General features: G+C 36.6%; 1 protein-coding gene across 1 annotated transcript; it reads left to right on the top strand.

The window, feature by feature from the left end:
- The first annotated feature begins 940 nt into the window (after positions 1–940).
- On the top strand, positions 941–23721 carry LOC137408408 (uncharacterized). The gene is made up of 9 exons (XM_068094928.1): positions 941–1597; positions 2011–2083; positions 5436–5568; positions 6184–6286; positions 9506–9592; positions 10236–10366; positions 22112–22243; positions 23262–23351; positions 23523–23721. Exons 1-9 carry the CDS (start codon positions 1057–1059, stop codon positions 23577–23579), a joined length of 1347 nt encoding a protein of 448 aa, XP_067951029.1. The 5' UTR covers positions 941–1056; the 3' UTR covers positions 23580–23721.
- The last annotated feature ends 3035 nt before the right edge of the window (positions 23722–26756 follow it).

Below are 26756 nucleotides of genomic sequence, written 5' to 3'. Positions count from 1 at the left end.
AAGCTGTTACCTTTTAAATTAATAATTACTTGCTGTGCCAAGGTTTTAATGCGCTTACAATTGTGCATAATCTTTAGAAATTTGACAAAACTAATGATAAGCTTTTTGCAGTCTTGTTTGTAGGCTATATATAAGACTTCAATTGACACAAGCACACGTATTTTTAATATGTTTTGTAGGTTCAAATTGTAAAAGATAACTGCATTCTAAAGAATAACAAAGAAAAGATTGGAAGATCCTAACAACTGATAGAATTAGAGATCGAAGCCGTTGCTTTTTACATGCTTTATGCATTCAGTTCCAACATTATTATATTAGTTAGACCAATGATATACAGCCCCCATGGGGGGCTGTATATCCATACCTGCCAACTCTCACGCATTGGGCGTGAGACTCACGCAATCACCCCAAAGAAAAAATGAAAATGCGTGAGATTTTTGCCCCAATTTCCACAAATTTATATATACTATCATTGATACATCAATTGCCCCAAAACCAAATCTCACGCATTGCCCCACTCTTGGGTTGGCAGGTCTGTGTATATCATTGGTTAAACTGTTAGTTTTTTAGTTAAACTATACAGTAGTTTCTTCAATGATATAAAGCTGATATATGATGTATAAAGCTAATGATATAGAAAGCTGTATATCATTGGTTTCTTTGTGTTGTTCTTTTTTATTTTTTTGTTGTACGCTGCTTTTTAGTTAGCTTACTTGCTGTGGTACCTTGTGGAAAACATGTTGTAAAATATGACTATTGATTATCACAATAAAGATTGCTCATATATAAGCCGTTAATTTATTTATCAACCATTGCAAGGGGTTGAGTCAACACATTTTAGTGTTCGTTTACATAACAACACAACTATTCAAATAACGTAGCTTTCTTCGTTTAGTACGAAGGCGCACGCGTATCATCGAGTTCATCCGGATATAGCCGACATGTTGCTTTAAAAAGTCAAAGTTGCCAATGTTTGTGTAGATATTGAACGCATAACTACAATAATTGTTATTATGTAAAAGATACATAGTTAATTATGAGTTTAGTAAAACACTTATGGTTTCTCAGAGTTGTTCTCAAGTATCCAAGCTGATTTTGTTAGGAGGGAATATAACGATGACAGACGAAGTGGACATCGGTGGAGATTTGGCGAATGAAGCCGAACGTTTTACTGGACAACACGAGCACGTGGTTGATGAAAGTATTAGAATTTCTAGCATTGACTCAAACGGGAGTAAGATTACGATTGCTAATCCAACATCCGAGCTAAACGCTGATCAGTTTTTCGTAGCAACTAGTCAAGGTATTTTTCCAGCTGAGCAGCTAACCAATGGTGGCGGGCATTCGCTAAAAAGCTGTATTATCGTTCAAGATCAAGCTGCATTTGACAATCTAAACATCAATTTAAATCAACTGCAACAAGGAGGTCTGAGAGCAATTGGCGTTGGATCTAATCCTTTAATTGCTTCAGCACAAGTAGATGATAGAGCTAGACCGATAACCAAATATCAGTGGGATGATTCGGTTTATGAAGCAGCTTTACCAGTAAGATGTAAGAATACAAATGGGGAACTACACAAGAGAAAGTTTGGATCTGGTTAGTATTCAGGAATGTATGCAATGTATCGTTTTCTCTCAATAGTGTCAGCAAACAAAGATTGTCCGTTTGCGTAGTTATTTCAAGTTCACTCTTTTTACTAATTCAGTGAACATGTTTTTCTTTTCTCCTAATACGTGTTCTAGTATGGTGACGCATGCATTGGCCCACCCGTGGCTCAATAAATAAAACATGTATCGCCGGTTTTTAATCTGGCTGGTTGGTTTTGTGACTTTGATAATTTACTATGATTTCACCATTGAGTGGCAAGTTTCTGTTAACTCTGTGACCTCGGTCCTTGGTCTACCCGACTATATGTCTTCATCTAAAATATCTACTATACGCATATCTAGGGCGTTCAATTACTAGCTTGTTGAACTGAAATAGGCAGATACGTACAATCTTCTCTGCAGGTGGAAGAGGAAAGTGTATAAGATCAAATGGCCAATGGTTTACGCCTAATGAATGGGAAGTCTACTGTGGCAGGTAAAAAGTAAAACTTTTAGCATGTTTATTTTAACATGTTAAAAAAACTTGATCATAGTTAAAACACTCAGATGTGAACGAAAGTACAATATGTTGTCTATGGTTGCACTTCGGCAATGAGATCGACAAAATAGAGCTGCAACTTGAATGCAATAGCTGATATCAATAATGAGAGAGACAAGCAGCCGTATAACTAGTGACATCATTTCAGCAAATATTTTTCTTTTCAGCGTTTGAACCATGATCAAGTCTTGCCGATTTTATTCTTAAAACATCCTGGCGGTCAAGTCACCTCAAACATCAGAAACAATCGTAAGGATAGAAAAATACTGATACTTTCTGATAAAATCTACTTAAATTTTATCTAAGTTGGTCTTTAACATGCTATTGTGTTTGTTTTACTCAAATAATTCATTACATATAATGCCAGCTGTTTTGACCCATACGCATAGGAGTTGACTAATTGAGATACTGCTCTTGAACGGCAAGCCCTTCACTAAAGTGAAGTATTAGGATCAGAGACTATTTAAATGAATGAAAAGTAATTTAAAATAACAACTGGCAATTTCTCACAGACTTCTATCTGCTTTTGATGTCCGTTCACTTATGACGTCTAATAGGTAACTCGTCCTTCTAAAGACAAGCTTGTGGGATCAGGATGAACATATTGTGAATGTGTCTTACAAACAGATTTTGATGATCATCGGAGCACTTTAGAGCGTTGGAAGAGTTCAGCAGTGCAATTGTTTTAGTTAAAGGTTGACTTGCAACAAAATTCACATTACAGTTATTTGATATGAAAAGATTCACCATGTCTTACTCTGTTGTGTTGTAGGTGCAAAATATGTGGGAATGTGATTACAAGCTCTTAAAAGCTCAAAAACGAACAGAAAATCGCAGCCACACGAGACCGCAGTAGTTTGGATTGTCTTTCCAAAACGGCTCAAATATGACGTAGCTGTGGTAGATGGTTTCTGTTTACACTTTCATGCAACCGAAAATTCGTTGAAATATTTTCACAAATATACTTCACGCATTCAATAAAACCATGTCTATTGTTCTTACGCGTCTGTTTTATCGTCATTGCAATGCTGTCACTTTTAGCAGTGATATCTTATAACTTACCGTAAAAATTCATTTAATTTTTTAACCTCATCTCGAAGGAGTACATATCATTGTCTGATAATCATGATGAGCCTGTTGGTCACCTGTGATAATCGAAAAGTGCTGCAAAAATTATTTGTGAAGTATTGGGTCACATGATCAGATTACGACTTGACGATTAGTTCAAGCCGAAACAAAACTGTAAAGTAGCAAGCATCTATATTTGATACGGGGTCTTCGGTAAAACCCGAAGTGTTCGTCATAAACTAGTGCTACGATAAGTTTATATTAAGCTTTTTATTACATCACGTGACAAGACAACAACCAAACTTTCATGGCTACGTCAGAAAAATAAACGGATTCCAATCTACGGCAGCTTTTCGTTTTTGAGCTTTTAAGAGCTTGTAATCACATTTCCACATATTTGGCACCTACAACACAACAGAGTAAGACATTGTGAATCTTTTGATACCAAATAACTGTAATGTGAATTTTATTGCTAGTCAACCTTTAAATTCTAAAAAAAGGCTGAGTTGGAAACTGTTAACACTAATAGACTTGTTTAAGCTAATTTTTTACACAGTTGTTTTCTGTTTGAATCTCTAATGTCTTTTAAGTACTATTAAGTATATCAAAATTAAGTCTATTAGGTACCTGAAAAATTAAGTACCTATGTCTAACCTGAAAAATTGTGTAAAAAATCTAGTCTGTCATGTCCAAGATGGTGTTTACATTTTTATAGTTAAACTTCTTTAAAAGTATGACTTAGGCACTTGACTTGACCTCATGACTTGGCTATAAATCTCAGTGTTTGTCTATTTTTTTGTCATTCTGTGTTCAGTTATTGCGATTAAAATCTCGCAATGAAAAATTGTCTTCGCAGAGGATTTGATCGCAGTACCTCCAGGTCTGAAAACCGGCGATCGAAACCACTACACTATGATCATTCAACTGACCATATTGATGAATGATTGCGATTAATAACATTGGTTAAAACACTCATACTTATAGCGCTTAGGGTTATTAACTAGCACAGTTGATCATTACGCGTCACGTAACAATTATTAACCCGACTTAGAACACTGCTATTGTTTTAGTCAAGATTTAGACTGCTAGCTTACCAAGTAAGTTACTCAAATTCATTTGGTGATTATTTTATTATTTGTGCAACGCCGGGCATTCGGCTAGTCGAATATATGCTTGTCAGTTTTTACAACTTTTTACAAGTATTTGTTTTCTGAGCAGCTATTTTATCGCGTTTGATTTTAGATTAACTGACAGCGCAAATTGCTTTTTGTGTTAACAGTAGCAGATAGCATTGCAAATTGGTGTTTGATATATATTTTTGCGTAATTCACACTAAATATCATTTAACATTACACTTGCCAACTTGACACATTTACCTTTAATAACAGAAAGATCTGCGATTTTTGCACAATATCAACTGAAAACAGCTGCGACGCTATATAATTTTATTAAACAGCTCATTTTTTCAACTAGATTATCTAAAAATCATCTGTTCGAAATAATTATTTATTCCTAAAAGCAGAGCAAGCTTTAATGTTTTAAAATGTGACTTCCGAGAGCAGCTAATGTTCATGAAAGTTTTTCTATTTCTAATTTGTGTGAAGGAAGAATGTCTTACTAACAAATTTCACAAGTTACACACACACACACACACACACCAATTGGTGTAATTTTATAACCACCTCTCGATTTTGCTAGGCTTATTTTTAGAATCTGCTTCGACCTTGTGCTATAATTATCTGCCATGTTGGGTAACCAAAAAGTTTTGTCTCAAACTAGTTTTTTGTGTTTTTAACATCAAAATAATGGCACAAAAGAACAAAATATCTTGATTCTATTGCTATAAATAAGTGTAATTTTGAAGTTTTGTCACTTAACTATTAAGTTACATTAGTGCGTGAAATGTACGCTGTTCAGAGCTGGAAGGACTGAGAGTTGTCCTCACTTATATATGTTGTGCAAATTGATAGCATACATGCCGTTGTTAGCCTGTATTCTTCTATTTGTATGCCAGCCATTCATTTGTCGTTTGGAGTTTTGGATACTTTCTTACAATTTGTTTAACGGCTGAGAGGTCAAGCAAGGTAAGTTGCAATGACCCTTTTGACTTATCAATAGATTTATGAAATCTTCACACTGAGGAATAGTAAGACAACTCCTAGTTTACTACTCGGTTTACTCTATGTTGTCGCTGGTGTCATCTATAGCAGTATATTTTTAGGGCTAACAGCAAGGACTGGAAAAGAAGCATTCGGTATGCAGGAAGGCCGGTCGTCTCTCTCATTGAGGATGGAATCCTCCAGCCACATGCCGGCTGCTGCACGTGTGCTGCCTGCTGTGATGATGAGCATGCAGTGAGTAGACATTGAACCAACAGTTGTAGAACGGCAGCTTTAAAGATAGATTAGTTCAACTCGCTTGTAGTCTAGTGTTATGTAGACCAACCAGTAGCACGTCTGTCCATTACTTTTACACATCTCTTATTGAGTCTGAGATTTTTTACTTGATATCTGGAGAAGATTTTTATTTTTTTGGGTTGTCGAAAGATTTTATGAGTATTAGGAAAAATGTCTTGGAAACCTGCAATGCGTATCAATGCTTGTCATGAGTCTAAGTGTAAAACAAAAACTAGAGTTGCATCCCATTGATAAATCTAATTTTATTTTTATATTTTGGTATTTGTCTCTTAAGACGACTCGATCTATTGATTTGCTACAGATTGTATGACATTTTAACTCCTTTAGAGCTCGATGAGGCATCACTGAATATATGTTTTTTAGATGACAAGTTGTGTTCCATGGCTTGTTCTTAGCATCTTCTATTGTGTGTTCAAGCAGCCAAATAACCATAGCTATGCAGTCATCTTAGTTAGATATCAGCAGAGGATACGGGTTAGGATTGAGGTTGCTTTTAAATGGAAAATAAATGGATACAATAGTCGTTGCTGTATATCTTCATGGTGCTTTCAGACTGGACCGGTGCGGCTCTTCACTCCTTACCGCAAGAGAAGACCAGTATCACCTTCGAGGATTGAATCCCGATCTAAAAATCGTCGAAAAGTCACAGTGGAAGGTACAAAATCTGCAACTTTTTCTGTTAAATGGCAGTCCAGTTAAACTCTTTCAATTTCAACTAATGCCTGTTGCCATGCTGTTGATGTCTGTGGTCCGTTAACATGTTATTGATACCTGGGGTAGTATCTGTATTGCTAAATTTACTAACAAGAGCCGTGAGAGCAAGCTTTTGTGATGTTGCGCTTAACACAGAGCTTTAACCCATGATGACTCATCGCCCAATAATCCATTGCATCCATTTATCTTAAAGGTTGTCTCGCAACAAAATTCACATTACATTTATTTGGTATCAAAAGATTCACCATGTCTTACTCTGTTGTGTTGTAAGTGCCAAATATGTGGAAATGTGATTACAAGCTCTTAAAAGCTCAAAAACGAAAAGCCGCCGTAGATTGGAATCTCTTTATTTCGATGACGTAACCACGAAATTTGGTTATCGTCTTGTCACGTATGTTCTCACGTGAATTGAAAGGCCAATACAAAGCTCAATATAAAACTTATCGTAGTACTAGTTTATGACAAACACTTCGGGTTTTACCGAAGACCCCGTATCAAATATAGATGCTCGCTACTTTACAGTTTTGTTTCGGCCTGGTCTAATCGGCAAGTCGTAATCTGATCATGTGATCCAATACTTCACAAATAATTTCTGCAGCACTTTTCGATTATCACAAGTGACCAACAGGCTCGTCATGATTATCAGACAATGATATGTACTCCTTCAAGCTAAGGCTAAAAAATTAAACGAATTTTTACCGTAAGTTATAAGATATCACTGCTAAAAGTGACAGCATTACGATGACGATAAAATAGACGCGTAAGAACAATAGACATAGTTTTATTGAATGCGTGAAGTATATTTGTGAAAATATTTCGACGAATAAGGTTGCAAGAAAGTGTAAACAGAAACCATCTCTCACAACTACATCACATTTGAGCCGTTTTGGAAAGGGAATCTAAACCACGGCGGTCTCGTGTGGCTGCGATTTTCTGTTCGTTTTTGAGCTTTTAAGAGCTTGTAATCACCTTTCCACATATTTTGCACCTACAACACAACAGAGTAAGACATGGTGAATCTTTTCATATCAAATAACGGTAATGTGAATTTTGTTGCAAGTCAACCTTTAATGGGTTAGTTTGTCGCCTTGTGAACTGGAGGTTCAAAGATCAAATCTTCTGTGAAACCTGATTTTCATTGCTAGATTTTTAATCGGTATAACCGGACAGACACCGAATGATGACAGACGTTGACAAACTCTGAGATCTATATATATAGACTAGCATTTTCAGTCTGATAACTTGCAGCACATGAGTATTACTGCAAGTTACTAGCACGAAGACCTACTAATCATGACCATGTTTTTTGTTTTTAGTCAGATAGTCCCTGTGTAGATTTTCAACACAAATTCTCACATCACTTTCACAACAATAGTTTATTGAAGGCAATTGTCCCTCTTGTACGCAAGAGCATTTTCTTGATTTTTTAGTCGGATAGAGAGTGACGCATATAGAAAATGAAAGTTTTGAGATTGCCATTTGAGTCCGGCATTGCTTGTAGTAGACCTATTTGTTTCATATTAATTGAGTTGTGGGTAACAAGTGGACCTCTGACTGTCTGCTCTCATAACCCATTTGAGCGAGAATTTTTAACTTGATGAAGCACGGCTTTTATTATAGTAATGGTTAGTCTGCAAAGTCGGAAGGCAGTCGATTGCTAATACTTGTAAAACTCTGATCGTGTAAACTTACTTGAAACTGTTATACTAAAGAAATAGCGTAGAAGGTAATTAAAGCGCTCAATAAAAGATTTGCTTTGTACAGCTTTTGAACTCATGACATTCAACATAGTAGACCAACACTCCATTACATATACCTGCAATAATCAACTATCTCTGATTTACTGTCGGGCTAATAGTAAGCCAGGTGATGCCCAGGGTATCTTTCATTCTCAATCATATAGCCTGTTGATTGGTGTTTAAGAGGCTGGTTCCTGAGAACCAGACAGAAATTGGAGACCAAATACTTTCAGTGATCCGGCGGAAGGCATGGAGTAGATGCGTGTCAAGTTTGGATGAAATCTGACAAATGATGTGAATATGGATAGGGTTTTTACGAACCAACAGACATACACATGCACGATTACACTTTTGGCTTTTTAATATAGTTGTTATACTAAATGCTCTATATTTAGCACACATCTTTCAGTTTTCGTCTGAAGATGTAAGGGCACCATGATATTGAGAAAAAACAAGAAGTCAATACAAAGTTATTTCTATTGTAGTCTTGTTCAGGTGCTTTACAGTTTGACAGTGCTTGACAGGTGCTTCGATTGGAACCGCGATGAAAATGTTTAGCAGCTGTAATTCAAATAGTGTTGACAGTTTTCGTTTTCTTTTAATGTAAATTTGTTTAAAAATAGATTTGCTTCGCTGTGCTGAAAATCTTTTCTGCTTTTACCATTTTTACAAAATTATGTATAAAATATGATTGATAATGGCATTATTAACAGTTGATCGAATATGTTAAAGCAGTTTTCATTCCAATGTGGGCCTGACAGTCAAACTTCGATTTAACAAATTTGTTTCGGGGGTGGACTGTAGAGTCAATTAGAATCCTTGATCACAGATAACTTAAATATAAACTTACACAAAATTTTAGTAGATTTTATCAGAAAGTATCGATATTTTTCTACCATTTGAGATTGTTTTTGATGTTTCAGGAGATCTGACTGCCAGGATGTTTCAAAATTAAAATCAACACAACTTGATCATGGTTAAAATGCTCAAAAGAAAAATATGTGCGAAATGATATCACTTGTTGCTATCGTTGATATCGGCTATTACTTTAAAGTTGCAGCGAAGTTGCTCTGTTCTGTCGGCCTCTTTCCAACTATAGATGTCATATTCCCTCTTTTGCTTTATCCAAGTGTTTTAACCGCGAGAAAATTATATTGATTCCAATATTGAAGCATCCTGGCAGTCTGATCACATTAAACATAAAAAACAATCGCAAATGATAGAAAAATACTGATACTTTCTGATAAAATCTACTAAAATTTTGTGTAAGTTCATCTTTATTGGCAGCTCTGGTGCAATGTTAATCCTGATGTAGTCATCTTATGGAATGTTACAACATGTGTGCTATTGTTATCGCCTAACTTTTGTGGCATATGTCTCATGTTATGCTGGTGCCTCTATGTTGACTTGGTTTTTTATAGGATTGAAGGCTGGTGATGTAGATCATGTATCAAGTAACCTCACTCATGAGACAGTTCATGTGAATGACAGTGAAGGAAACCTTGTTGGTGAGTGCTTGATGCTCGTTAGCCTTAGTGCGTTAGAATGTTTTATGCTTCAGATATAGTAAAAAGATTTAAGTTTACTCTATGGCTCAGATCTAATGGAGAGCGGTAAGTTTACTCTATGGTTCAGATCTAATAGAGATATCTAAGTTTACTCTATGGTTCAGATCTAATAGAGAGATTTAAGTTTACTCTATGTTTCAGATGTAATAGACAGATGTAATGTAGGTTTACTCTAGGTTCAGATCTAATAGAGGTATGCAAGTTTACTTAATAGAGGAATCATCATTGTTATGATATAGTAGTATTATTCAATCGGTTTCTATTATTTATCCTCTATAATTTACAGTCTTGATATTCAGCAGATGTTAAATATGAGATACTAGTTTGCTATTGTATCATTTGATCTGGAACTTGTTCAATAGCACTCTCTTTGGGCTTAGTGGAAGCATTAGAAGTTTCGTAAACACGTAGTCACGTGTTTCTTCTCTCTTCATTATACATTTGGCTAGATCATATTGCCACGTAGTTCTGCGGTGGGGTAGTTCTTGTGAAGTTCTTGTAGAGTACTTAATATTACATAGCTGCTCAGTTATGGTGTAACTCTAACAGCACATCAGCTTATATTAATGCTGTCACATTGCAGAGATGCAATTGCACATTCAGCATGCTGATAATTCTACCTCAGATGGTAAAGAGCCATCCACAAAAGCCTCCGTTTCAGAAGATGTCACAGTCAGTGCTGCTGATGATGACTGCTTTACACACTTGGACAGGGTACAGCATGCTCTTTCTTTTTACTCTAGCGAATGTATATGAGTCGTGTCCTAATTCAACTGTCTTCTGCAGTTTATTCTATATAGGAGAGATGTTTATTAAAGATAGAGCAGACAACTCCCCTTTCCTACATAGTTTATGTAGGTGTTAGCAATATGTTGCAAGAAGGTGTGAAGCTTCCAATCTAGACAAAAAGGTGGAAATCAATCTTATATTAGTTCTGTTTAAACTAGAGCAACATATGACAGTTTTCATTGTTATTGAAACTGTCATATGAGTATGCTTGTTAAAGATTATCTGATATTCATAATCAGATAATCTGTTAGGAAGCTAGCATTAGTGCTCCAACATCTTTAGCAGGCGTTTAAGTCTGGTTCTCATTTAGACTGCCAGCACTAGCTACACGCTTGTCGGACTATGTCGTTGAAATACGAACCTGCGCCTCGAGTGTTGTCAGCAGCTGCCAATGATCAGCATGGTGGCTGAGTCCTGTTTCACTTTTTTACGGAATCGCAGACATGCAATGTATATAGACAAGTGAGCCTCTTTGCTGTGCGAGATCGCTGCTGCAGTCACTCGGTTGATGATGGACTCAATTCTTCAAAATTCCTTTGAATTAATATTTTAATGAAAATATTTGTTGGCACTAGTCAGTCGAAACCAAATGTATCAATGAAATAAGAGTTATATGTTACGTGAACTAGAGGACAGACTTGTGTAGTGCTTGAGACAACTAACTTTTTTATAACATTGAAGTCGGCATTTATAAATCTGATGGACCAAGGTTGGATTTCTAAGGATGGATGTTTTGACTGGTAAGTCAATTTGTGATCGACAAGTGAAGTCAATTCATTATTCCTTGCAAAAATATGTAAATTATGTAATAGAAATATAGATTGGCTATTGGACAATAAAAGAAAGCGATGTATGCAGCAAAAGGGGATTTTTCTGAGGCAACCACTAATGTGGCTTGTACGTAACAGAAATTAACAGAAAGGCACCTTATGCATGTGTTGCGAGGCGTAAAACCTACCCAGGGCCTATGCTCAGTGATGCTAAGTCGACAGACATGAAAGACAACTGGTTATTTTCATAACTCGGCCTCTCTTCTAAAGCTCTAACCTTTCAGGGTAGCTAGCACCGTATATACCATGCATTTTGTGAGTTGTTTTAGTCATTTTTTATGCAAAATGTAGGTGTTCTCACTATATGCAGGTAACATTTTTTAGAGGTTACAGACGCTTGCATTATCAGTGACATTCTCACGGTACTTTCAGCAAACCCTGGCGTTACCAGTAAACCTGTTAACATCTCATAGTGTACAGTCTTCTTTCCACTGCTACATGTATAGGGCTAGCCGAGTGGTATTGAGCTTATGGGTACCTCATATAACTTGCAAATGCCTTATTTAAATGAAAACAATGTTTTCTTTTTCTTCTTTAATCAATGCATCTGTTCATTCACATGTGTTTACATTACTGAGGTAATGCCTTGCCCATTGCAACTCTTTTCTGATATGTGCCTGCAATACCTACCCTATCTTTCACCTCTACTCCTTCTGCTTTTTTCATATTTGATTGAGTTTGTTATATTTCTTGCATTTACTTGCATTATTTTATGCTGTAATTCTGTTAGATAATACCATCAAGTCGATTTCTGTTTGTGTATTCACAAGTTACACCAGTTTTAGCTTTAGGTTTTAAATGCCTGACGAGGGCTACCAGAGGTCACATGAGCGTACCTTGTACTAGCTAGGTCAGTCGCGCAGTATCAACTAGATTCTACCTGCATTGATACAAGCCTGTTGCCCTTTTTTATAAAACATGCGGAATGTAAAAGACTGATATACCAAAAGCATGAGTTACATTATACAAAAAGTACATGAAAATGTGTCAGATTTTTATCCAAAAAAATCAGGTGTTGCGCTATACATGCAATAATTGTTGCACAAGAGTATATGCAATAAGTTACCAGAGATAGTGCAAGCTTTTGTATAGAAAAACAAGTAGTACAGTTTCTGCATTCAGTATTGAATTCACCAGACAGAGTGCAGAAATGCTATTCCACGAGACTAGCTGTAGTTTACTCCTATAAACATTGGAGGCTTTAATAGTAGTGAATAAGACGTCTGCTTGTCAATAATTTAGATTTTTCACCCATTTTTATCTTTATTTATTGTCACCGCGCAGGTTATTTATTTATATTTTAATTTTGAACCTTATTGAATTTTGCTTGTGAATTTGTGTATTCGTATAAATGTAGTGTTTATCTACAGTGACTTGCCTCTCCATATAGTGTTTATCTATAGTGACTTGTCTCTCCATAAAATGTTTATCTACAGTGACTTGTCTCTCCATAAAATGTTTATCTACAGTGACTTGTCTCTCCATAAAATGTTTATCTATAGTGACTTGTCTCTCCATAAAGTGTTTATCTACAGTGACTTGTCTCTCCATAAAATGTTTATCTACAGTGACTTGTCTCTCCATAAAATGTTTATCTACAGTGACTTGTCTCTCCATAAAATGTTTATCTACAGTGACTTGTCTCTCCATAAAATGTTTATCTACAGTGACTTGTCTCTCCATAAAGTGTTTATCTACAGTGACTTGTCTCTCCATAAAGTGTTTATCTATAGTGACTGGTCTCTCCATAAAGTGTTTATCTATAGTGACTGGTCTCTCCATAAAGTGTTTATCTACAGTGACTTGTCTCTCCATATAGTGTTCATCTACAGTGACTTGTCTCTCCATATAGTGTTTATCTATAGTGACTTGTCTCTCCATAAAATGTTTATCTACAGTGACTTGTCTCTCCATAAAATGTTTATCTACAGCGGCTTGTCTCTTCATATAGTGTTTTTCTACAGTGACATGTCTCTCCATATAGTGTTTATCTACAGTGACTTGTCTCTCCATAAAATGTTTATCTACAGTGACTTGTCTCTCCATAAAATGTTTATCTACAGTGACTTGTCTCTCCATAAAATGTTTATCTACAGCGGCTTGTCTCTTCATATAATGTTTTTCTACAGTGACTTGTCTCTCCATATAGTGTTTATCTACAGTGACTTGTCTCTCCATATAGTGTTTATCTATAGTGACTTGTCTCTCCATATAGTGTTTATCTACAGTGACTTGTCTCTCCATATAGTGTTTATCTACAGTGACTTGTCTCTCCATAAAATGTTTATCTACAGTGACTTGTCTCTCCATATAGTGTTTATCTACAGTGACTTGTCTCTCCATATAGTGTTTATCTATAGTGACTTGTCTCTCCATATAGTGTTCATCTACAGTGACTTGTCTCTCCATATAGTGTTTATCTATAGTGACTTGTCTCTCCATATAGTGTTTATCTACAGTGACTTGTCTCTCCATATAGTGTTTATCTATAGTGACTTGTCTCTCCATATAGTGTTTATCTATAGTGACTTGTCTCTCCATATAGTGTTCATCTATAGTGACTTGTCTCTCCATATAGTGTTCATCTATAGTGACTTGTCTCTCCATATAGTGTTCATCTATAGTGACTTGTCTCTCCATATAGTGTTCATCTATAGTGACTTGTCTCTCCATATAGTGTTTATCTATAGTGACTTGTCTCTCCATAAAGTGTTTATCTACAGTGACTTGTCTCTCCATATAGTGTTCATCTACAGTGACTTGTCTCTCCATATAGTGTTTATCTATAGTGACTTGTCTCTCCATAAAATGTTTATCTACAGTGACTTGTCTCTCCATAAAATGTTTATCTACAGCGGCTTGTCTCTTCATATAGTGTTTTTCTACAGTGACATGTCTCTCCATATAGTGTTTATCTACAGTGACTTGTCTCTCCATAAAATGTTTATCTACAGTGACTTGTCTCTCCATAAAATGTTTATCTACAGTGACTTGTCTCTCCATAAAATGTTTATCTACAGCGGCTTGTCTCTTCATATAGTGTTTTTCTACAGTGACTTGTCTCTCCATATAGTGTTTATCTACAGTGACTTGTCTCTCCATATAGTGTTTATCTATAGTGACTTGTCTCTCCATATAGTGTTTATCTACAGTGACTTGTCTCTCCATATAGTGTTTATCTACAGTGACTTGTCTCTCCATAAAATGTTTATCTACAGTGACTTGTCTCTCCATATAGTGTTTATCTACAGTGACTTGTCTCTCCATATAGTGTTTATCTATAGTGACTTGTCTCTCCATATAGTGTTCATCTACAGTGACTTGTCTCTCCATATAGTGTTTATCTATAGTGACTTGTCTCTCCAGATAGTGTTTATCTACAGTGACTTGTCTCTCCATATAGTGTTTATCTATAGTGACTTGTCTCTCCATATAGTGTTTATCTATAGTGACTTGTCTCTCCATATAGTGTTCATCTATAGTGACTTGTCTCTCCATATAGTGTTCATCTATAGTGACTTGTCTCTCCATATAGTGTTCATCTATAGTGACTTGTCTCTCCATATAGTGTTCATCTATAGTGACTTGTCTCTCCATATAGTGTTTATCTATAGTGACTTGTCTCTCCATATAGTGTTTATCTATAGTGACTTGTCTCTCCATATAGTGTTTATCTATCACACACACTATCATTCACACACACTATCATTCACACACACTATCATTCACACACACTATCATTCACACACACTATCATTCACACACACTATCATTCAAATCAACATTTATCTGTGCATTGGATTGCAATGATTAGCTGCTATGACATCATTGTGCAATGAGTACCCAACATAGAGTTATTTCCCCCTAGAGTGATAATTGTGCATTCAACAACACGAGCGTTTCCGGTGCCATCAAGGAGCGTTTAGGCCACGCCCATTTTTTGTGCTAGTCGCTCGTAGTGATTGACAGAACAATAACATCAGCCGTGAGAATGATCATGAATTTGCACAGTTAAGATAGTAATTATTGCTCATATTAAAGAGATGATGATTATAGTTTATTACTCTAATATATGCTTATCATTTAAAGCAATTCAATACTTACATAACTTGCAAAGACACTGAATAGACAGTGTTAAGTAAGTGAGTTAATGAAATCAGTAGATAGATACTCAGATACTGCATCCCCATACATATATATATATATATATATATATATATATTACTGGTGTTTATAAATTATCAGTCGTGAGAGAACTGATCTTTCCTTCCCTCCCTCTACAATCAGCCTGTTGTGCTTTGTGATGTAGTGCTTTATCCTGATGTCAAGATATTTGCTGGCTACCATTCTCACAAGCTGGAGCCTATGTTCCAACTCCATCTCAACCAGCTCACATTGGTGTGTAAAAAGCCTGGCTGGTTGATCCTCCATCAGGCTTTTGAACACCAATGCTTCTAGCTTAGCGACTACACACTTTTGAGTCAAAAACATAGGGTCCAGGAATGTGAGAATGACCTGCTCACACCGCTGCAGAATGGTTGTTACTGGCTGTGAAGGAATGATAAGACCCCCCCTATCTTTCGTCTTGATAAGGCGATAATGGCTATCATTGATAGCAAAAAATCCATCATCACAATACGTGGGTGGTTTGAGGTAGGTTAGAGCAGAAGCACAGGTATCACATTTGACTCTACCACTCAGTGATCTTACAATATAACCTCCTATGTATACAAGAATGTTTTCCCTGTGAGTGTTTGACCGGGAAACAAGAGTGCTGAGTCGGTCAACTAAATCTTGAGAAAGCTGGCAATCTTGGTTTGGTAGGGGAGCAGACCGTTTGCTCCATTCAAGGGAAAAAACCCCAGATGTAGACCCACAATCAACAACACTGGCTGCTTTGGAGGCTTTGATGGATTGATTGCACAACAGCTTGCGCAGTGCAGCCTTGAAGTGTTGAGCTGAAGGATTGGAGTTATGGCCACCCATTCTCCTAACCTTGCTGAAAAGGGTTTCAACAAAATCTTGACTTATCCTAAATGTAGAAAAATAACCTAGACCTTTGGAAAACATTTCCTCCGCCAACATTAACACTGCCTTGAATGTACAAAGGAAACCAACAACAAAAGTTTTCCTTCTTGAAGTGTGAAGTGGCTGCCCTTCGATTGTTTTCAGACCCAGTAAGTAATTCTTGAATCTGTCGTAGAACTGCTTCTTGGACTCTAGATTAGATGGTGTGAGAGGTTCCTTGGTCCACTTTCCATAAACACTCTTTGAATTGAGACAGTCAAATGCCTGATCAATCTACAAAAATATATTAGTGTTGAATCAATGGTGAACAAAATGTATGAGCAAAATTTTTTGAGCTTGGATGAGCTGAGTAGGTTATAGCTGGGTGGATTAAAAGTTAGAGGAAGAATAGTGAGCCAGGTTCAAAACAAAGAGGGATAGATAAATATTTAGGTTCATAGCTAGAATCAGTGAGTGGATAAACACTTACAGAGGGTAAAGTCAGTTAGATTTACAGTTTGGTAGGCATAAAGCAGATTGTAAGTTGGTACAAAAAAATAGGCTTCTGACCTGTTTGGTAAACTTGATAGTAGGGCCACAATCCAAAAATCCTTCAGTCTTGCTATCCTGTAGATACTGTAGAGCATCAGCCACAGACTGACTGAATGTTTGGGCCGCAAGCTTGACCTTCATCTTCTGTTTTCTCCAAGATATATGGCGAGAGTTGAGCTTGTTTCCTAGGTGGAGGCCTATGTTATCCTGAAGCTCTGACAGACTGGCGAAGTAGCTCCAACAAATCCTCTCATCACCACACTCAAAAGATCTTGCATCAGCTAGAGCATTCCTGGCAAGCTTTAACATGTGACATATATCTAATGTACAATATATGTTGTAGTTTAATATAGGGTGCATGAAGTAGGGTTTAGGGTTGAGGGGATCTAGATTGGCACCAAGCTTGACCAACATAGACTGATTAGCTGCAGCACCATCACGTGTAATGTTACGGATTTTGATGCCTTTCTCTGCTGTTATACTGAGCAAAGTGTTTACAAGTTCAAGTTGGACTTGAGCATTAACCTTATCAACTAAAAAGTAGCCAACAGGATACTGCATCCGACTGAAGTGCAATGGAACCAGCAGGAAAACAAGTGCTTCTGTGGCAAGATTGACGCTGTCTTCACCTATCAGCCCACCATAATCACAATAACCTGTGAAATTTCCATTCGAGTATGAGGTGCCCTTCATAAGGGACATGCTGTCTACTACAAGCGAGAAATCCTTACAGGTGGACTGAGAACAAACTTCAACAACATTTGCAAGAAAACCTGGCTCACAATCAATGTTACTGAGCCAGTTGCGCAAGGATGAAGAGTGGGGTAAGGATAGGATGGAGCGGCAATACTCATATGCCTGAGGACTATAGTAGTGAAGGGTCATAGCAAATTGTTTTACTTGCTGTGAATACCTCCTTCCCTTTAGAGCTTTACGGGTGTTGTTGAGCTCACTCTTGACCAAATCCAAAATATCTCCATCAAATGCATTCTCAATGACTGATGCTTGCTCCATTTCAATCAGATTCTTTTTTTTGAGCTCCAACATCAAGTCTTTAAGCTTCGTGAGTGTTTGGCTTTGCCTTCTGATTTTGTTGGAAAGTGTCTTAACCTTCTTAGTAAGTTTTTCTTTTGACATTTTCAGCTTCAGGAGAGATTCATCTGAAATCACAGTCAGTTGTATCCAAACAGACTCGCGTATTAATAATAATAACCTTTATACAAAATAGATTTACTGCCACGTAACTTTCATGATGATGGATTATATTTCTTCCAACTAATATTTGTTGGACAGGATGACTCCGACAAGTAACATAGATGAATACTTTTGTCATGCGTCTAATTGGTCATGGTATGATGACTACTGCAATAGTGATTTTGCCAACCTTTATCAGCAAAGTAGTCATGTTCTGATGCTACAGAGGGAGATGGGTCAATAAAGCTAGCTGTTGCAGAGTCTTCTATTGTCTCATCACCGGAGCTCGAGAGTGGTCTCTTCTTCCTTGGTTGAGATTTCTTCGGCTAGGGACATAAACATTGTATTAAACTAATACTATGTAGTTTGCGTCTTGGGCGATCAATATTGAAAATTATGTTAATAATTCCGTGATAATTCATGGGTCTCCACCTGGTATGGAAACACTACAAGAATACCAAAGATCTAAGCCAAACCGGGTGCATACATAAAAGCATTTATAAAAAATCAAGAAGCTTTACATGCACAGTCTATTTTGGATGATAACACTGTTCATAACAAACTAACCTGCATGTGTTCTGGGAAGTTGAAGATAGTAGGAACAGCAGTTGGAAACAATCTTGATTGTTTTGGAGGACCTGTGTAGTCAGCATCTGTGAAATGATCTGAGCACAGTTTGGTTGACGGAGTAAGTTTTAAATTTACTCTCTTGGTTGCAAGAACCCATCTATTTGCCATCTTCTCATTCTTCAGCGGGAATCTGTATACATTATAAAAAATGAACTGAATAGTGAATGAGTGACAAATGAAGGAGGGTCAGTCGCATTAGGTCATAGATAACACAAACTAACAGTAATCAACTCCAGTGGCTGGTAGTGGAAGGACACAGACAAAGGGTAGTGAGGGTTCAGAATCAAACAAGTAACTGACTTGCTTGCATACCTACTACACCATAACAATGATTGATAGAACAAGGGACATGATTCAAATCAATCATCTCTCTAGGTACACCTCTGATCATTCATTTCAGTTGTTGATACAGCTTAATCAAGCCTTTTTAATTTCAACTACTGATGATATTATTGTGTGAATATAAAATATACCGGAAAAAATGAACGAGTAACTTGACAAAACTAAACTACAACGACTCACCCATGGAATTTTCTGTCTGGTGTCTTGCTATTAGAATTGGAGCAGCCAAAGGCTGCACAAAAACTACCATTTGGCATACTGTTAATGTGATGATCACAGTCATAGAATAAGCAAAGCAAACGTAGAAGAAATAGCAGTACTAAAGAACAGTCTGTCTTCTGGAACAGTTTGTTCCAGTCTTCTCTGGAACGGCTGGGCGGCTGAGCCGCCCCAACTTTTTAGTGATTGTCGGCGGCTATGTACTAAGAATTACGTTCTAAGCTCATTCACTTGGGATTTCCAAGTTGGAAATTCCAAGACCGGCTGGAAATTCCAATAACTAATCTATTAGCTACTAGCATTCTACTACTAATGTCTCCGTGGTGATTTCGCCAAATGAGTGATCTTGTAAGACTTTGTTAAGACTTATAAACTGAACTTTATTGCTTTTAATTGGGGAGAAAGGGTGTGAAGACCCCAAACTTGCATTTTCACTAATTTCCAGGCTCACTAATCTAGTATTGGTTTTGACTGCCAGTAATGTAGTGAGTGAGAGATCCTTTTCTGCATTGAAGCAAATCAAAACATCGACGAGGAGCACCATGGAGCAGGCTCGGCTAAATAATCTTCTAATATTTTACATATATAAAGATGTTGAAAGAGATACAGAATCAGTTATGAAATATTTTTGTCATCGAAACATTGACAGAACTAGAGCTATTGCAATAAATAAGTAATAGCTCTTGTTCTGTCAATTTCCCTTACAGAAATCTGTAGTGTCATAAGTTTTATATTGGTCGTTGAATAAAAAAAACGTTTTGCCTACTATGAACCATAAACAATATATTTATATAGATTTTGATACTTACAATTGATTGCCTTTATGCATACTTTGAAGGTTGCTGATGCTTAAAAGGTCTAAAGCTTCGGGGCGCTGCCCCAAACCCCATTGGGGGCTGCCACCACCCCCCAAACCCCCAGGTGTTCATAACGAGTTGCCTAACATTTACAGTTCCAATTTGCAACCAGGGAATAGAGTTTAAAAGTTAGAATGGTAAATGTTGTATACAGTATGTTATAATATGTAAAAATAAATTTTCTGTCCAAAGACTTCTTTATTACTCGAGCAACGCCCGGTAGTACAGCTCATAGTTGATAGCAGTCAATTAGCTTTCTATCACACTAATGTAATACAACCCCAGTATGACCATCTATCTTATCTATGAGTAACTGATTGCATTAACTCACTTACTTAACACTGTCTATTCAGTGTCTTTGCAAGTTATGTAAGTATTGAATTGCTTTAAATGATAAGCATATATTAGAGTAATAAACTATAATCATCATCTCTTTAATATGAGCAATAATTACTATCTTAACTGTGCAAATTCATGATCATTCTAATGGCTGATGTTATTGTTCTGCCAATCACTACGAGCGACTAGCACAAAAAATGGGCGTGGCCTAAACGCTCCTTGATGGCACCGGAAACTCTAGGGTAGTTATCACTCTAGGGGGAGATAACTCTATGGTACCCAATGTCATTGTTGCTAGCGGACTTTCAACGTGTTGAACTTTGACACCGATGAACGCAATTGTTACCATTTTGATTCGCTGTTTGTTGATGGTTGCGGTTTCTGTGATGCCGTAAAGATCTACGTAAACATAAAAGGATTCGCAATAGTTCACCGACAGCTAATCGCTCATAGTGTGTACACCTTATCTTTGTTGCTGATGTAAAAACAGATCATCGTTGCGGTTCATCGTACAGTTGAACGTTGAATTGAACGATAGTGTCCTCGGGCCTTGAAGGTTGACTTGCAACAATATTCACATTACAGTTATTTGGTATCAAAAGATTCACCATGTTTCACTCTCCTGTGTTGTAGGTGCAAAATATGTGAAAATGTGATTACAAGCTTTTGAAAGCTAAAAAACAAACAGTTAATCGCTGCCATCACGAAAATGTCGTAGGTTGGCATACCTTTATTTCGATGACGCGCTCTACTCGGCGTGGTTATTGTTTTGACATGTGATGTTGAATTGAAAGGCCAATAAAAGGCTCGATATAAATTGTCTCGTAGTACTGGTTTATGACAAACATTTTGGGTTCGACTGGAAAGCCCTTATCAAATATAATAGATGCTCGCTACTTTACAGTTTCCTTTCAGTTTGGTCTAATCATCTAGTCGTAATCTGATCGTGTAACCCATACTTCCTGCCAAATGGCACGAACAATTCCTGCAGCATTGTTCGACTATCACAGGTGACCAACAGGCTCCTTATGTTTATCAGAGGTTGATATGCACTTCTTCGAGCTAAGGTTAAAAGAATAAACTAATTTTTAGGCTAGGTTTTTAGATATCAGTGCTCAAAGTGACAGCATTGCAATGATGATGAAATAGATGTGTAAGGACAATAGACATGGTTCTATTGAATGCGTGAAGTATATTTGTGAAAATATTTCGACAAATGAGGTTGCACTAAAGTGTAAACAGAAGCTATCTTGTTCAGCTACATCCCATTCGAGCCGTTTTGGAAAGGGATTCCTATCTACGGCGGTTTTGTGATGACGGCGATTAACTGTTCGTTTTTGAGCTTTTAAGACCTTGTAATCACATTTCCACATATTTTGCACCTACAACACAGCAGAGTAAGACATGGTGAATCTTTTGATAATAAATAACTGTAAAGTAAACTTTGTTGCAAGTCAACCTTTAAAAGGCCGGTTCTCAGGAACCAGGCTGGAGTTTTGAAATTATATAGTTTTCGTAATAGTTCTACAGGTTCTAAACTAATTGGATCCCCGTGTTTGTTTCACATGAGTAGCATTTGTTTGTGTTGGATTGTTTTAAGTTGGAGTGTGTTGAAGCCAATTCTATTTTATCTTCCCTATATAACACGTTATGCCTGTGCATAAAACTTTTCCCACATTGTTTTGTTTTTTTCATTGTAGATGGTGGATAATCTCCAACAGCAAGTTACGGCCCTGAAACACATGATCAAAGCAGCACGGCAGCAGAGTCTCGCTACGACAGCGAGTGCTTTAGAGCAGCAAAGGCAGCAAATGGAAAAAGAAAAGGCAGAGGTGGGTGCTTTTATGCAGTATCTATATTTTGGTGTTCTCTTTTTTCCATGAAAGTTGTCATGAGTTTTATGACCATACTCTCGTCTCCTATCATTGCCTTGGTTGTTTGTATTTATGTAATGCAATTAAGAAAATCTCAGCCATGAAAACCAACAAACAAATGATACCAGCTCAACTCTGTGGGGGCAAATTTATTTTCTGAGTTCCCATTTGTGGGCAACTTAATTTTGAAAAAATTATTGTCATTTTGTTCGCTCACTATTTTTGTCGTAACACAAAACCGGTGTGTTTAATATATTAACCCATAATGAAGTGATCATCGAAAAATTCTTCACAAATTGATACTAATAGTGACTGGATTACATCAATATTCAAGATTTTCTTTTGTTGTCATTGCTGTGGTTTAAGTGAAGGTGTGCCAGAGAAGATCGATTGACAGAATCGTCAGAACTGCAGTATGATTTGAAGTCACTAAGGTTTAAATCTGATCGACTGTTTTCAGATTCGTCCTGAATAGAATGGTTTATAACCTGAAGGCTTTAAAACGTTTTATCAAAACTTTGAAAAAATAAACCATTAAAATAAGTTGTAAATCTATCAGTATACAAAGTTTTTCATGAAATAGTTCCTTGTTTGACTTCGTCTGATGCTTCAACGTATATGACAAACTATTACTTTTAAAATGCTGTGACATAAATGTTGCTCTGCCCGTGGGAGGATGCAGAGGGTTAAATAAGCACGTGGTAAAATCTCTTATATTGACCCCCATATGCACTTTCTCCATGTCTACAGCTTGCAAACTTGTTTTTTATGACTTGTTACAGATTTTATAACCTGATGAAATTGTCTGCTGCTGTTGGTTTTACTGTATTAGTTCCACCAGGTGCTCCCAGTAAGCGGTTGATGGTTAGCGGTTGGTGGTTAGCTGTTAGCACTGGTTGGTGTTTAGTTGTTGATGTTCAGCCTTTAGTTAACAGTTGATGGTTAATGTTTAACAACAGTTTCATTCACATCTCAGGCTCTGAATACTGCTAGACTCTCATGCCAGCTGCAGGTGACACGAGCTCTCAATGAGTTTGGCAAAACAGAGATAGCATCTACAGTGAGCGTAAGTCATTCTCCATACTTTTCCATACATGGAATGCTATTTTCACCTAGAGTAGATGGTGTCAGAACCAAAGAGAGTTTGTTCAGGAGGTGGGATACAATTTTCCATTACTGCACCTTTCTAACATAGTTTTTCATCTTGAAACGGAACAATGTTTTTTTGTTTTGTCAGGTTTATGATGATGAGTCGACACCGTGCAACCTCGATGCAGTTCAGTCCCCAAAATAAGCTCTCTGCAGCCTTGACCTCAACTAGTCATATTCTTTCTCTATAGCTTATTGTTGTACTCTTTGCGCTTTACACTTTTTGTAAATACTATTTATCATTTCCGTTATTGTATCAAATACATACAGTATGAACACTAGTAATTAGTAGCTTCTCTTGTTTGAAAGAAAAGTGTCTACCATAGACAGATTCCTCAGTGATCATTCATCAATGACCAGCAATGAGCTTTCAGTACGGTTTAAGGTTTAAATATGGCTGAAAAAAACTTTTTGTTAATAAAACAATTTGGAAAACCTACAAAATTAGATTGATTCAATATTAAAAATATAAATTTTTATTTTAATTGATCAGTGGTATGTAGAAGATGATGCAGTTACTCAATGATCAGCATCTACTGGTCGACAGAGTGGACTTAATTCAACAAAAGTTCTTCTCTATGGATTTTCTGAGCTGTTCACCGAATTTTTGAACCAAACGGCTAGCAGAATATTGTTGACAAATACTCATTAAATTGGTGGGCACTACAGCATTTATGCCAAGGAATTGTATGCAAATTACATAATTTTAGAATTCAAGTTAAATCGAAAAGAATTCTTAATTTGTATTTTGTGATTCATGGATAACTCAAGTAAATGCTTATTGAATGAAATGAATGTCAAAGCCAATTAATTTATTTCAGGTTACATATATGTCCTATCACTTGCCATATTAATGGTGTGTGTGTGTAGGAATGTTACTATCAGTGTATTGTAGCTATCACAGAAAAAAAACTTTTAACAGTTATTAATACTTCTGCTATTAATTTAATATTGTTATGCTTAGATATCCCAGCTATGGCTATCATACCTGTTACGATAGCGATCAAAAAGTAACTATGGTGATTATGCACTTTAATTTTGGTGTGTATTTGCATGCTTTGGTTTAGGACTAGTGTTTTAATACAACAAAGCTTTCTAGCAAAACCAATTCACTACATTATTACTGATATCAGTAGTAGTTGGGAGTTGTCTGCATGGTGGAGGAATAATTCCCTCTTGTAAATGCTTTCATTTTTTGTTGGATTCTACCGTATTTTCTAATTAAATATGTTTGCATCAATCAGTACTGGGTCAACAATGTCAGAGCTGCTGATCAATAAGAATCAACATAGAATGCAGGAGTTGAACGGGTTGCCAAAGTGAATCAATAAGCTATAAATTATTAATGAGGGTGACATTGTTGTGATTGTCATGTCTTTTCATGCAGACAGCTGCTAGTTCATTTGCCTTGCAAGATAAGTATTAGCTCATCAAAGCGACGATCTGAAGGTAAGTTGAGGTTTATATAAAATATTCCAGTTTTCGAGAATGATTGAAGCATGTTTTAGACATCACTAGAATGGAGATGGCAATGCTGGATTTCCGAATGTCAATTTTGGGGTCGTTGCGACAAGGAATGACTGGAATGTGGCCTCTATGTGAGTATGCAAGTAACGAATGAGAGACTAGCTACTTTTTTAATCCACACATTTCTCTAAAACACAGTATGTTTATTAGAACTCTTGACTTCAAGAATAACCAAACTAAAAGTCATTGTTGGGCCCACCGACTTTGTGAGACAGTCAAAGAAGTCACTAGCTGCTTGTTTAATCCCCATTAATCATGGCTAACTGTTTTACAAGAAAATCAAATTATCCGAGATGTGTAAATCACAGAGATTATATCGACTTCTTCGCACATAGCCGTGCCATGGTAAATATAAACGCTATGCTATTGTCGGGTAGACAGTAACTGTGTTAAAAATGTGTAAGCAACATTGCAAATCGTTGGGCATTTGAATTGATCATTTTTGAAAAGCTCAATTGCATAAAAAATCAAAGTTGTAAAATGGCTGAATATTGAAAACTCTATTGCAAGTGTTAGTATCAGTAGTCACAGTCAGATATAGTCTGGAAGAGTCAAAAAGCGGGATAGCTGAAATATCGATTAAAAATAAACTGGCACTAAATAATCACGGGAGGTAATGATGGTAACCTAACTAGACATTGATGATAGAATTTATACTCTTTTTGCCAATATTTGAGGCCCTTATGCAGTTTTTCACTGCTGCTTGTACTCCTACTAAGTAAAATTTCAATATAATAGCTTGTACTAATTTTTTTCCTAATGTAATAATGAATAATATAATTGTCTCAAACAGTAATTATTATATTATCATTAAAGTATTTAGAGCAATAACATTACCATTGGCATTCTAAGGGTGTGAATGTGTAGTGTTTTCAGGAATGCTTGGAGTAAAACTACAAATGAGCGGTTGAACAAGTATATTACCCATCAGGTTATAAAGAAACTTGGGACAAAGCAATGAAAAATCTAATAAAAGCTGTTGCTCAATAATAAATAAACTTTAATTATTGATGGAAGATATCCTGTGTTTTTCTTTGATTAGTTTGTGGTGTTGCCACTTAGCTAAATCATGCACATACCTAGTTACTACCTGGTAGTAATGGACTGGTAGAAGTACCACTTAGTTAAGTCATACGCATACATAGTTACTACCGGGTAGTAATGGACTTGTAGAAGTATCACCTAGTTAAGTCACACACATACATAGTTACTACCTGGTAGTAATGGACTTGTAGATGTACCACAGGTCTAGTTAAGTCATACGCATACATAGTTACTACCTGGTAGTAATGGACTTGTAGAAGTACCACCTAGTTAAGTCACACACATACATAGTTACTACCTGGTAGTAATGGACTTGTAGAAGTACCCCTTAGTTAAGTCATACACATACATAGTTACTACCCGGTAGTAATGGACTTGTAGAAGTACCACTTAGTTAAGTCACACACATACATAGTTACTACCCGGTAGTAATGGACTTGTAGAAGTACCACCTAGTTAAGTCACACGCATGCATAGTTACTACCCGGTAGCAATGGACTTGTAGAAGTACCACCTAGTTAAGTCACATGCATACATAGTTACTACCCGGTAGTAATAGACTTGTAGAAGTACCACCTAGTTAAGTCACATGCATACATAGTTACTACCTGGTAGTAATGGACTTGTAGAAGTACCACCTAGTTAAGTCATGTACAGTTATAGATGCTCTGTAGTAACCATGAACTGGCATATTTGTAAATCCTGGCTCATAATGCCTGTAGACCAACTTGTCATGCAGTTGTAAACGTTA

Source organism: Watersipora subatra, chromosome 11, assembly GCF_963576615.1.
Source record: "Watersipora subatra chromosome 11, tzWatSuba1.1, whole genome shotgun sequence".
NCBI lineage: Eukaryota > Metazoa > Bryozoa > Gymnolaemata > Cheilostomatida > Watersiporidae > Watersipora > Watersipora subatra.
Note: the sequence above shows the minus strand (reverse complement) of the source record. Positions and strands in the feature narration are given on the sequence as shown.